The sequence below is a fragment of the Dermacentor variabilis genome, chromosome 3 (assembly GCF_050947875.1).
Source record: "Dermacentor variabilis isolate Ectoservices chromosome 3, ASM5094787v1, whole genome shotgun sequence".
NCBI lineage: Eukaryota > Metazoa > Arthropoda > Arachnida > Ixodida > Ixodidae > Dermacentor > Dermacentor variabilis.
In genome coordinates, this window is record NC_134570.1 from 131,951,760 (window position 1) to 131,966,251 (window position 14,492).

Sequence of the window (14,492 nt, forward strand, 5' to 3'; positions counted from 1 at the left end):
AGGTGATCACTCGACATACGTCCTGCCTCTTCGAGGTGCGAAGTGCAACCGACGGTTAAACACCACCGTCAGTTGCACACGTTATATATATATATATATATATATATATATATATATATATATATATAGCTTCTGATTTTCACGTATTAAAAGGCAATAAAGCCTCTCTTTGATAACGCCATATACGCTCGTCGTCCTTGTCTTGATTAGAAAACGAGAAACCCTGAGAAAAGACGCTAAATTTATTCACCAAACAGAGCACTTTTTTGAAGGGTTCATGGGTGACGAGGCTGGGCAATCGAACGCTTCAGCGAACGCTTCCGAGTTCATCAGCGGTACCACACATCGCAGCCGCGCAGTCGCCTGTCGTGACTGACTGCTCGCGTTGCCGTTCAGCTCGCACAGCTTGGCGCAGTGGAAAGCGTAAAAGGTCTGATCGGAGCTCAGTGGGCTCCTGTGCAGCCTCACAGCGCGCTCCTCCTTGGGCAGATCCGTGAAGGCCGCGTGCGCCGCCAGCAGCCCCATGAAATCTGCCAGGATCGCGGAATCGGGCGACTCGATCGGCGACTCGGCGTGGAAGCGATGCAGCGCCTATGGGGGAAGAAGGTCTGCGCTTCAGTACCAAGGAAGTCCCTTCCCCCGCCTCCCGCCCTCCCCATACATTTTTGCTCCGTATGCTCTTTATACCGATAAAATTGGTCGGCAAACTGTAGCGTTACTCCAATCTATGCCACTCTTATCATCGGCCGTTCACGGCCGGCTGATCATGTTGATAACGCGGGTGGAGCACCGCTCTGACAGCTGATTAAGTGCGAACATAAATGCCATTGCGATAGAATCGTTAGATTAAATAATCCGTGCCCTGCTTTGCGCTTGCATGGCCGCTGGACCTTCCGTAACACAGCCTTACAGCACCGAGAAAAATTGCACTCACGAGAAACATTGAAGCGTACGTGGGAACAGTGAAATTCTTCGACGGAGCTGTTATGAGCCAAAAGGGCAATTCGTGCATTTTGTAGAGTCTCTCTAGAAAATATCAAAGTCGCTCTAGAAAATCTCCACCCGCCCCCCCCCCCTTTTTCTTTTACTTTCATTGTGAACAAGGCCTCCCTATGAGAGCCGAAACGCCTTGGTTTCTGTTCTTTTAATGCTTTTGGTCGGCGTCCGATTCACCTTTGATTATTTTCTGGAGTAATCGCGATGCAAGAAGATATGGATACCTCAGGGCTGTCTTCGAACCGGGGTGTAATAGGGTAACATTGATGTCGCAGTGAAATCCCTAGATCGGAAAAGAAATCAAAATGAACACATCTATATAGAAAGCGGGTAGAGTAGTTTCTGACTCATTCTAAAGCTCTCGAACATCGGGGGCAATCTAGGAACTTGGTCACAGGGCCCAGTAACAGCAGTTCTTGCACGACGTTATGGGGTTATGTTGTACTCAAACAATATACAATTTATTATCTCTCCTGCCGTGATAGCGCTGACCTTGCATTCTGGAGCTTACTCGTTCGTGTACCGGAGGTGCACTGGTTCGATTGTGTCGTTTTCTTTTTTTTTTTTGCAAGTGCAAGTGCTTTATTTTTCTTCACATAAGCGTGATTATACAGATAGCTGGGCCGATAGCCAGGGAAGGCTAATTTCCGGTTCAGTGTCAAATTATAACAGACAGGTCAGGTGCAGATTTTCACAGCATACTATTCCGGAACACGCCGTGATCTATAACAGACAAGAACCATTCTGAAAATACTCCTTATAATCAATACAAGTAATTAGAAGATTCTGATTATAAAGAAAAAGGATTTTGCTAAACCGCTTCAAATTACGTGCGCTTTTAACATCTAGGGATAAAATGTTCCATATTCTTGTGCCACTGAATTCAATTAACCTTTAGCCGTATACATTGTAACACTATGGTAAGTTGAGGTTACCTTTTAAAGCATGTCTAGTACTGCGAGTTGGCAAATAAAACGCGTTTCGTGAAATACGAAAGTTAGTGCACAAAATATTATTCATTGAAATTGAGATCTTGTGATTACATAGTGCTTTAACCGATAACACATGTTGTGTTTGGAAAATATGATTAAGCGTATCACTGGTATAATTTTAAGCGCTAATTATTTTCAAGGCGCTTTTCTATAGTTTTTGTGAAGGTTGTATGTCACGCAAGTGACGCCCCGTGATTCTAAACAATGCCTAATAGGGCTATGGGAAAACGCATAGTAAAGGGATTTGCTTTGCTTTAAGTAGGGAGTAACAATCGTATGCGACCTTCTTGCAAACATTATTGATATGTGCTTTCCAATGTATATGCTGGTCCAATATGACGCCCAGATATTCAAACGAATCAACTTCTTGGATGGGGGCTATTCTTTAACGTAATATTTACTTGACTGGTGTCAACATTGTTTCTCCTCGATCGAAAAACTACATATTTTGTCTTATTGCTATTTAATGTTAATTTGTTTTCTAAACACCACGACGAAATTCTTGATAACTCGGCCTGGCGGGGTGTCCCGCGACTCTCCCCAACCTCGATGAAGAATGGACACAGTGGGAGAAAAGGATTCAAAGCCCATTGTTTCAGGATCAACTAAGGGCCGTCCAGAGGGCCCACGATGTCGCTGAAAGGCTTGGCCTGACAGTGCCAAAGTGGGAGCGGCCCGCCTTGGCTTGAGAAGTCGAGCCTCCGGACCTCATTGCAATAAAAGTTTTCACACACACACACCACATCTGTTTGTAGTGCAGAGAGTGTGTCTCCTGTAAATAATAAAGCTGCGTCATCTGCAAACTTTAGAACGTTTGAGTTTTGAAAAGTATTAGGCAGGTCATTAATGTACAACGAGAATAAAATGGGACCGAGCACAGAACCTTGTGGAACTCCGCTCGTGACTGTGCTGCATGTAGAATAATAATCACCCCCATTACAACCATTTCTTTCCGTGCGGATAAATAGTTGGAAAAATATTCTACGGAGTCATCTGTAACGCCATAACTTTCAAGTTATTGCAATAGTATTGATTGAGAAACGGCATCAAATGCCTTTTCTATATCCAAACATATTCCTATAGTTAGTTTGCTATGATGAAATGCAGAATTTATTAATTTTCAAAGTGTTAGGACCGTAGTTGATGTCGATCTGGACGGAACAAAGCCATGCTGCTGCGGACAAATTACATTGTTTTCGTTTAGAAATCGTTTCAATATCTTGGAAATTCGTTTTTCAATAGCTGCGTTTAGCACACTCAGAACAGAAAGTGGCCTATATTTCTCTGGTTGGTTCGAATATCAGGACTTGTACACGGGAACGAATTTGGCTGTTTTTAATATATCCGGATACGAGCTGGAAGCAAACGCTAGATTGAATACATGGCATATGGGAAAGGTTAAGCATGATTTGCGCTTGATTCAGAAACACTCTGAAAGTTTGGAGTATGCGCCCCCAATCAGACACCTCATCAATCCAACACCTCATCGCTACACAATCGCCCTGCTTGCAGCCTCATTGTGCCAGCTGCCACCTAAGAGCAGCATCACCATTCGTCAAGTCATAGTATGGAAGAACTGCCGGGACGGGGCCTCGAGATGGCCCTTTGTCTCACCCACATGTCCAGGAATTCTGGACATTCTCCTTCGGAACTTCACAGCAACGCACAAGTGTGACTCAATGGGAATTTTTTTTTTCTAATTTATATTTCAGAATATAGGGCGAGGGTCAAAAAGTTTCAAACGACGACAACAAGAGGGTAGTCCCTTCTAGCAACATATGCATTTTGGCACTTAGTCGGAACATTGGTGGTACGTTAAAGCAGTTAAAGAAAGTCATACAGGGGCGGTGAAGTCCAACGACAGGAGAAAATCGTTTTGCACCCTCCCGCCAGAGGGCACATTGGCTTAAAAAAGCGCCAAATTTAAACCTTAAAGCGATTTATTACAGCTGACATTGAAAAGGTATTGGTAGAGGGAGTGTTATGCAGCCTGTTTGCACGTACAGGCTTTTGAGAAGCAGCCGAGATGGTACAGAGTGGTTATGCATGTGCATGTCTTGAGCGTGCCTGGGTATGGTTCTATGCGCATGTTCGCTCTGTGTATGAGTGTGCGGGCGTGTGCCTCCGTATTTGCGTTTGCATGCGCGCGAGTGCGTGTATGCGTGTGTCAGCGTTCGCGACGTGTGTGAGCGTTCACAGCGTATGTGGGTGCCTGCGTGTGTGCGCGCTTGTGCGCGCCCTTGCGGTGCATGCGTGGGCGTGTGTGTACGTGTACGCATGCCAACGTGTGCTTTTCGAGTTTCAGCATGCAGGATTGCGAAAAAATGTGTGCGTGTTTGTGTGCGCATGGATATCTGTGCGTGCGTATTGTGTGTGTGTGTGTGCGCGCGTGTGTGTGTGTATGCGTATGACGGATGGAGAGAGAGTACGTGCGTGTGAGGGAGAGTGCGTTTTGCGTGCGAGGGATACAGAGTGTGTGTGTGTGTGCGCGCGCGCGCGCGCGTGTGTGTGTGTGTGTGTGTGTGTGTGTGTGTGTGTGTGTGTGTTTGTGTTTGTGTGAGAAGAAAGAGAGAGACGCTGTTTAGTGACAAGACAAAGCGGACGTTGCGTACTACGCTGCGATGTTTTCCTTTGTTAAACTGTACTGCATGACCAGAATATAAGTTCTTTTAAAGTTTTTTTTTCCTTTAAACTAAGTTCTGTGTTATCAGTCTCGCACAGCCGGCGTATAATCACTGTCGCGCTCACCTATCACTGTTTCCAGCATGTGTGTGCGCGCGAGGGAAAGAGAGCGTGTGTATACGCGAGGGAGAGAGATAGTGTGCGTGAGTGTGCGTGCCAGCGGAGAGTGTGTGCGCCTGCTAGTGCCTCCGTATGTACATATGCTTGCACGCGAGTGCGCGTATGTGTGTGTGAGCGTTCGCGGCGTGTGTGCATGCCTGAATCTGCGTGTTAGTGCATGTGTGTGTGCGCTTGCGTGCTTTCGGCGCATGCATGGCGGCGCGTGAATGTACACATGTGCGACCGTGCTTGTTCGTGTTTCAGCATGCATGCCTGCGGACATAACTGTGCGTGTTTGTGTGCGCATGGATATCTGTGCGTACGATGGGCACGATGAAGAGGGCGTGTGAATGCGTTTGAGGAAGAGAGTGTGTGCTCGTGCCAGGGAGAGAGAGTGCGTGTGTGTGTGTGCGAGGGTATTTGCATGTTTGCGGGTGTGAGCGAACATTTTCCTGCTTACACCTACTCTTGGAAACAAACGCGATGTGGAGACCATTAAAGCCCTTGTTTAAATGCACGAGACAACTACGAATGACACTGCAAAAAGAAAGCGCCTGCGATGTCAGTAATGCCGCAAGAGGCTGCCAAGCAGTTCAACTTCGTTATCTTGCTTCCGTCGGTGGCAGCGCAATGTCTTGAAGGCAATGACGCGCAAAATCTGCACTATCATTCGATCGTGTATCGTTTCGGTGACCAAGCGAGCTTTCGGCAGCGCACGTTTGTTGCTATATTGACATTTCAACTTTAAACGGCTTGCGTTCGGAAAAAACAATGTGAATAAAAATCGACAGTCGTCTGGCCGCAAGAAACATGCTCACGGAGCCGTGTCTTTCATGACAAGATCTCAAAAGGCTGGAAGCGGTCAGGTCGACGTTACCCTCGACCTCTTTCCGCGTCAGCGAGGCTTTCAGAGAGCGCTTAATTGCAAGATATTTGTTCTTACTCTTACAGGATCATGTTTCATAAGCATATATTCGCTCAACTATACAATGTCGAAGGCAGGCTCCAAACTACTCATTCGCTTTAGCCACCCAAGATCAATTATTTAAAAGATAATCAACATACATTCGTGAATTACGCACACAACTGTTCAACTTGCTCCGTATCCGGAGGTTACCGTCTGAACACTCTAATGATAATAATGTCAGGAAGATTTACATTGATCTATTTCTTAAAATTTGGTGCCGTTAAAAAAGACCACCTGTATAATGATAGTGCAGTAGGCATCTAATAAAGCAGGTGCGAATGCTCGGACAGGTTTTCTTGGTGCAATTCAAGTTGATGAACTTAGAACACACGCATCCAAGGATGCACCTCTGTCTTTACAATGTATTCTCTTACATTGTTCAAGAAATGCCTCAGTGCCACGGTACATCACAAAAGGTGTGTGGTAGCATTATTTGCTCTCCCTAATAGATTTCTGAGCGTTCGCGGCATCAGGCTTGGTTTTCTGGCGTCATCAGGAATCAGAACAGTGAATTAGGGACTGATTTATCTTGCATGAGTAATTGACAAATCGCGCAACAGAAGGTTCCCGGAATGATGTGTGATGACGACATTCTGCCACTATCGAGAATGAATGTGATTTATACACGAGCGAATGTTTGTGGCTACGCAGCGAAAAGCCTAGGCCTTAAGTTTAGCAGAGAGAAATCGGGAATTATGATGTTTAATGAAAAGACGAATAATTACATGGTGTCAATTCAACAGCAAGTCATACGCATAGTCAAACAATGTATATGCATATTCAGCCATTGCATATTTGCTTGCTAACGAGGGTATGGGCCATTCCTGATTATGTCGTTCTTGTTTCGGGTATGAGCCCCCATTGCAACGAGCCACTTTAGATTTTTTCGCCCTAATCAACCAATATATCGTTTGCCAATGTAGCCGTGCGGTTTGGGGCTGCCTCCACCACGGGCACTAGGTCGGAACTCATGTTTCCATTGACTGCATACGTATATCAGCAATAATTCTAGAAAAAAAGCGGTATTTTTTTCTTTATGTGTTAACAATAGCCAGGTAAAATATATTCCGCAAAGCACTCATCCCAATACTTCAGTACTTTTTGTTCTAACACACACGTGCGCGCTACTGTATTAGATATAATGTACCATAATAATTTTGCATTGACTTCCGCCAGGCAGCTGTTTTTATTTTTAATGACGCCAGGAAACCCAGCCTGATGTCAGCAACGCTCATATATGTAATCGGGAGCGCGCACAATGTTCTCGCATATACCTATGCGTATATACAGGGTGTCCCACGTAACTTGAGCCAAACATTAAATACATGCAAATGCAACGTACCTGTACAGACTCAACGTAATGTTTGCCATCGCTTGAAGATACTCAGATATTTATTTTTATTTCGGCATAATTAGATAATTAGCCTTAATTAATGAATCAAATTCTAAAATATTATAATTAGGTGAAAAGTGTCAGTGACAAAATTGTATAGCAATATGAAAACTCCCGATCAAGCAAAAAATGCAATGCCTCATAGCCCCGTAAGGCAGAGGCTACATACACTCAGCAAAGTGAAGCGAACAGTGCCTAAATTCTTTCTAATCACGCATATGACATACAAAACAGCATGTCGAAAAATGCCATCATCAATGGCTCATACCCCCGTGAGCAATGGTTCATACCCCAGTAAGCAATAAAAAATGTAACGACTCATAGTCCCGTAAGGTTCATGGCTACTCACTTTGCGTGAATTAGCTGCGATGACACTGCCTCTGTTGTCATCGGTGATTTCATTGCGTATGTGTGGGTACCGAAAAGGGAGCGGTTACGCGTTCCGTGTTGCAGATATATCCCTTGCGATGCCACACTGATCCGGCCCAACCGACAACCCAGCGGCGTACGTGCATCTATTTGACATTATCAAAGAATGTGACTGCAGTTGCGAGGGAAATAATGACGACCCATCAGGACAATAAGTGAGTTTGTTCCTTTTGTTCAAAATTATGTCACCTCGGTCTCCTGTGCCAAACACCTTCGCTGGTCAACCACCTTCACGGAGTGGATTGGCTCATGATTTTTTTTTTACTTTCTCTCTGTCGATGAGGATCGCTATAGCGGCTTCTTGGTACGGCTTATTTTACTTTGTTGTAGCGCAAGCTGAACAAGGACAACACACGGGCTGCATGACGTTTCGAGGGTGTATATATTGCGACGAGAATGGGAAATAAATCTGTTGTTGAAAGTTAGCGTTGTGTGTGTCAGATGTGCCTTTCTGTTGACCTTGTTCAGCTCGCGCTACAACAAAATAAGATTTCTCTATTTCTTTCTTCGTTTCTTCCTTTCTTTCCTTCTTTCTTTCTTTCTGTCTTTGTTTGTTTTCTCTTTCGTTCTTTTGTTCCTTCTTTCTTTCCTTCGTTCTTTTTTCCTCTTGTTTCTTCATTCATATTCAGCCATTGCATATTTGCTTGCTTACGAGGGTATGAGCCATTCCTGATTGTGTCGTTCTTCTTTCCGGTATGAGCCATTGCAACGAGCCACTTTAGACTTTCACCCTAATCAACCAATATTTCGTCTGCCAATGTAGCCGTGCGGTTTGGGGCTGCTTCCACCACGGGCACTAGGTCGGAACTCATGTTTCCATTGACTGCATACGTATATCAGCAATATTTCTAGAAAAAAAATAGTGGTATTTTTTTCTTTATGTGTTAACAATAGCCAGTTAAGATATATTCCGCAAAGCACTCATTCCAATACTTCAGTACTTTTTGTTCTAACACACACGTGCGCGCTACTGTATTTGATACAATGCACCATAATAATTTTGCATTGATTTCCGCCAGGCAGCTGTTCTTATTCTTAATGACGCCAGGAAACCGAGCCTGATGTCAATACAAAAGCGAACGTGTGCCGCCGAAAGCTGGCTTTGGCGAAGTAGGGGTGCACGACGCAATGATAGTGCAGATTTAGCGCGTCATCGCCGTCAAGACGCAAGGAAGATAACGAACGCGAACCGCTAGTAGCTCCTAGCGGGACCGTGCCGATGGTGATGGTGCCATCGAGACAAAATACAGGGTGGCAATACTGACTGTACAGGCGCTTTCACAGCGAAGCTGTGTACCTCTGCCCCGAAATGCATTTGTCGTGTCAGGGAGCAAGAATTTTGGCCGATCCTGGAGGTTGCGAAGTATCGGGCTGTCACGCGGCGGAGGTGAAGCAGGCTTCAAGTGCTCCGCCAATACTACTACTACTACTACTACTACTACTACTACTACTACTACTACTACTACTACTACTAATAATAATAATAATAATAATAATAATAATAATAATAATAATAAAGATGCATTGTTTCCCGTCGATGGGCATGCTGGAATCATTTGTGAACCGCACATGGTCTCACGCGCAGAAGGCATTGCCGCATATGCATAGGCGGAAATGTATGTACAACCATACAACATGACTCGTAAGAGGAGAGAGGCACCGACTGTGGAGTGCAGTGTCTGCCGTACAAACGAAAGACGAAATTATGATATCCACTGTCTATATATGTATATTCAGGCACACCTAAGTGTGGTACTGAGAAGTTCATTACCACGCACTTTGCATTGGTTAGCTGCGATGACACTACCTTTGTGATCATCATTGAAGACTTCAATGTGGGCATTTGAAAACCAGAAAATAAATGGTTCACTGAGTTTGTGCATGAAGAATTTGGTTTGGAGTGCTACACCACTCGAAGTAACTCAATTAACCAACAATGGTCGTGCATAGATTCTACTTTGGCCAAGACATCTGTCTGAGGTTGTAACCGGACCAACCCGTATATATCACAGTAATCACAGTAAGGCTATCGTCACTACCATTACCAAGTGGTGACAGTGACAAGAACTTTATTAGAGTGTCCTGAGGAACTTGATTAGGGGGCACCCGAAGGCTCCCCGATCAAGTTGGTGGCTCCACCCACTACGGGACAGGGAGATGGTGACTCTCCGCGACGTCGCGGGCCCTCTGGACGGCCTGTAGTTGGCTTGTGAAATCCGAGCTCTTCAGCAAGGCGTCCCACTTGGACTCGTTATGAAAGTCGGAGCCCGCGTTGTACGGGCACAGCCAGAGCATGTGGTCGAAGGAGCAGCACGCGTGACCGCATTTGGAGCACGATTGCGGAAAGTTCGGGTCTATCCAACTAAGCGCTCTCGGGGTGAGGTACGATCTCGTCTGTAAAAGCCTGAAAGTAACAGCCTGAGCCCTGTTCATTTTCGGACTGGGGGGAGGGAATTTTCTCCTGCTTTGTCTGTAATGTGACGTAATTTCGTGAAAGGTTGTAAGTTTATCTTTGAAGGGGCAATCCTGCGGGAGAGCCGGACTGCTAGCTCTGGCGCGGTTCGTGAATTCACGCGCCAGGCAGTTGGCCCACTCGTTAGGGTTGCAACCCGCTCGGTTAGTTGCATCGTCCATGTGTGCCGGGAACCATGCTATGTTGATATGACCTGCAGTTTCTTCTCGCGTATTAATACGAAAGCATCTGTTAACGATGTTGGCTGCGTGTTTACAAACTAGAGCGGACGAGAAAGCCCTGACAGCCGTGCGCGAGTCAGAGAAAATGGACGCCGGGCCTTTTGCGGCTTGAAGAGTCAAGGCTATCGCGGTTTCCTCCGCCTCGTTCGCGTGTTTGGCGTAGATTGATGCGGCGCTGATAAGCGTTCCGCGCGCGTCAGCGACCGTGATTGCAAACCTGTCTTCGCTGCCATATTTGGCGGCGTCAACGAAGAATGCATCTGCCCCGTAAGAATCTATTCGTCGAAGGATGGCTCTAGCCCGCGCTTTTCTGCGACCTTCGTTATATATTGGGTGGATGTTCCTCGGCACGGGCTCGACCTTTATACCTTCACGGGCTAATTTAGACAGGGGGTGTCGGTTGAGCGGAGCCTGCATAGGGAGTTGACCAGCTTCATCAAGAATTTTGATTCCCGGCTTAGTTGACGAAAGCCTGGAGATCTGTGCAATAAACTGTGCTTCAATTAATTCGTCTGTGGTATTGTGAATTCCAAGTTCAAGTAGTTTTAATGTGCTAGCGGATTGTGGAATACCGAGTATTCTTTTGACGCCGGACCTGATGAGTGTGTCGAGTTTGTTCTTTTCAATTTTGCTCCACTTGAGGTACGGTGCCGTGTAAGTAATGTGACTGATAAAGAAAGCTTGGAAGACCCTGAGTAGGTTGTCCTCCTTGAGTCCCCCCCTTTTGCTTGCGATTCTAGTTATGAGTCTTGGTATGTTTTTCGCCTGCGCGCTCAGCTTGTTTAGAGTTTCTGCATTACAGCCTTTGGCGTTGATTAGAAGTCCTAAAATTTTGATTGAGTTCACCCTCGGAATGGGGTGCCCTTCTCGTGTTGTAATTTCGACTGGCAGCGTTTCCAGAGTGGTGAAAATAAATACAAGACCGCTTGTGTAATCCTGTGTGATGTGCTAGAGCTTAGCTGGTCATCCATCTTCACAGAGTGGAATGGCTTCTAATATTTTTTTTCCTTTTTGCGTCGGTTTCGCTTTCAGAAAGTGATAATATTGTCACAGTCGGTAATGTTCTCGACGGACGATTTCCCTTGTGCAGTCTGTCGTCGCGACCAGTTGAGTAACCTTGGAATTCAAACTGTCTGTTCCGTCAACCGATCGGACACCTATGCCTTTCCTACGGTCCCTCATTCGTGACGGCAGTGCCCCTCTCGACCTTTTCGCAATCCAGCGGAATAGCGAACATCTATATGGTATATATATATGGATATATATACCATAGAGAACCATAGAGCCATAGATTCCATAGATCGGCCGATTTGTTGCAACTGCCGAGGCGCTGCAGCCACATTTCCCCTCACTACCGCAATACCTGGACGTCATCCCAATATCAATCTGCGTTCCAACCTTACCACCGGTCACCAGGTACTCGTATAGTACAGGAAGATTCCATAGAGCCATCGAACTCTACTAAGGCGTCCTCATCTACACGGCAGAGTCGTTCACCTTCACCACGACGACCTCTGTCTCACTCACTCCCTGTTTGCAGTTCTCCTTCGCCCATGTACCGGCGCTCTACGGGAAACTGAAGGGTGCAGCTCCTTGGAGTGACGCTGCTAGAACGATCCCGACTGCAATTGCTCTACTGACCTTGCCGACGGATACGGATTTACTTGATGTGTACGTAGATGGTGTCCCTTCACTGCTCTGCTAGATGCAGGCGCGTGCATCTCTGCGATGAGCGACCAGCTTCGTAGACGGTTCACTAAAGTTTCGCAATTTTCAACTTTGACTTCTGATATTACGCCATCTCCTGTTGACGTCTTCTTTGCCGGCTGTCTTTCCTCACCTAACAAACATGGTTGATCCCGAACTTTCGCCTCACCACGCCGACCAGTTATGCCACCTGCTCTCCTCGTTCAGCGACATTTTTTACTTGGGTCGCCCGTTAGGACAGACCTCTCTCACCACCCACTGTATTGATACCGGTGACGCACACCCTATTCACAAGCGACCATGTCATGGTCCTTGCACAAACGACAAACAATTCAAACGGAGGTCAGGAACATGATCTCGAGAAGTCGTGGAACTGTCATTCAGTCCTTGGGCGTCCAATGTCGTTCTAGTTAAAAGGAAGGACGCCAGCTGGCGCTTCTGCGTGGATTACCAGCGCCTCAACAAAATCACCAAGAAAGGCGTTTATCCTCTACCAGCCGTTGATGACGCCTCCAACTGCCTCCACGGTGCAAAGTACTTTTCTTCCATCCATCTTTGTTCCGGATACTGGCAGATTGCTGTTGACAACATAGATTGAGAGAACATCGCGTTTATAACACCTGATGGCTTATATCATTTCAAAGTCATGCCTTTCAGCTTATGTGATGCTCCAGCTATTTTTTAACGCATGATGGACACACTCTTTCATGACCTCAAGTGGTCCATCTGTATTTGTTACTTAGATGACGCCTTGATTTTTGCTCCTGCATTCGCCACGTACCTGGGGTGCCTCTCGCACATTCTTTTTGCTTTTCTCAATGCTGGCCTTCAAATTCATTCTTCTAAATGCCACTTCGGACGCAGTCAAATTACTATCCTGGGTTATCTTGTTGATTCATCTGTTGCGCGCCCAGACCCGGGCAAAGTTCGTGCCGTACGGATGCTTCCCTTGCCAAATGTGCTAAATATATCCGGAGCTTCGTGGGCCTGTGCTCGTACTTCCGCCGCCGCATGCACAATTTTGCGGAGGTCACCCGCCCTCTGCTCTTGTGAAGGCAGACGTTTCATTTTCTTGGGGTCCTGAACAAGCAACTGCCTACTCGGAGTTTATCTCTCTCCTAACATTTCCATTCCTTCTTGCGCACTCCGACCAGACTGCTCCAACAGGAGTCCGCACTGATGCCAGTGGTCATGGAATCGGTGCCTGTTTTTGCGAACGTCAACGACGCCACGACCACGTCATTGCCTGCGCCAGCTGTCTGCTTTCTCCAGATGAGTGCAATTAGTTCATTACTGAACGTGAGTGCTTTGCACTTCTCTAGGCAGTGGCAAAATCTCGCCCTTACCTGTATGGTCGGCCCTTTACATTCACGAAAGACCACCATGCGCTCTGCTGGCTTTCGTCCCTCAAAGACCCTACCGGTCACCTAGGTCACTGGGCGCTACGCCTACAGGAATACTCGTACACGGTTGCTTGTGCGAGTTTACACCAACATGCCAACTGCTAGTACTACCACCTAGACGATGCTCCTGATGTTCCTGTGTGCTATGCTTCTGCTTCTGCATTTTCGCTATGTGCTTCGCTGACCTCGCTACCGAAGAGTGCTGAGATCCGGTATACGTGGCATCATGTACAAGCTCACATCTAGATCATGTGATCCTTCTCTTGTTGATCCTTCTGTCCAAGCTGTACGATCTACCAACTTTTCGTCACTTCGGGGAATCAGTACGTACGACCGTGTCCGGCAACGATTCTTACGGCCTGGTCTGTACCGATCGGCCCGCCGCTACGTCGCTTCTTGTGAGTTGCGTCAACTACAGAAGAAGCCATCTGTTCTCACTGATGGTTTACTCGTACCTCTTGGCAATCCTACCGAACCCTTTTATCGCGTTGGTGTACGACTGTTGGCCCCTTTCCCCACATCTTGCTGATGCAACAAATGGACTGCCGTCGCAACTGATTCTACAACTTGGTTCGGGTTCACCAGAGCCCTTCCAACAGACGTAGCCTACTTCCTCTTGCACAACATCATGTTCACCACGGTGCTTCTCGTCAACTTCTTACCGACAGGGGTCGCTCCTTCCTCTCTACAGTTGTGGTCTACTTGCTCCGCTCCTGTTCTACCAAACATAAACTTCGTACAGCATCCCACCCTCAGACGAACGATCTTAGGGGGCGGTTTATTCGATCAATAACGGACAAGCTCTCCATGTGTGTTTCTGAAAACCATCTTGATTCAGATATTGCTCTCACTTTTGTCACATTCGCCTACAATTAATCACGCTACGACACTATAGGTTACTCGCCATTTTATTCCTTGTACGGCCGAGATCCAGTATTGCCTTTTTACAATACTGCCTACTACTCAAGAGCCCGTGTTTCAGTATACCCGCCATGTAATTGCTCGAGCCCAAGAAACATGCCTAGTTGCTCACCGTCGCCTTTGTGCTTCTTAGAAAACGCAGAAAAGCATTTGTGACATTAGTCACCGGGACGCCGATTATGTTCCCAGGGATCTTGTCCTTCGGCGAT

The 14,492-nt window shown here is 46.5% G+C and overlaps 1 protein-coding gene across 1 annotated transcript in view; it reads right to left on the reverse strand.

The window, feature by feature from the left end:
• Positions 1-246: 246 nt before the first annotated feature.
• LOC142574760 (endothelin-converting enzyme 1-like) overlaps positions 247-14,492 on the reverse strand; it is a 102,780-nt gene continuing 88,534 nt past the window's right edge. Inside the window, exon 14 of the mRNA XM_075683778.1 lies at positions 247-591. Within this exon, the coding sequence (XP_075539893.1) occupies positions 247-591 (345 nt within the window). The remainder of the gene's footprint in view (positions 592-14,492) is intronic.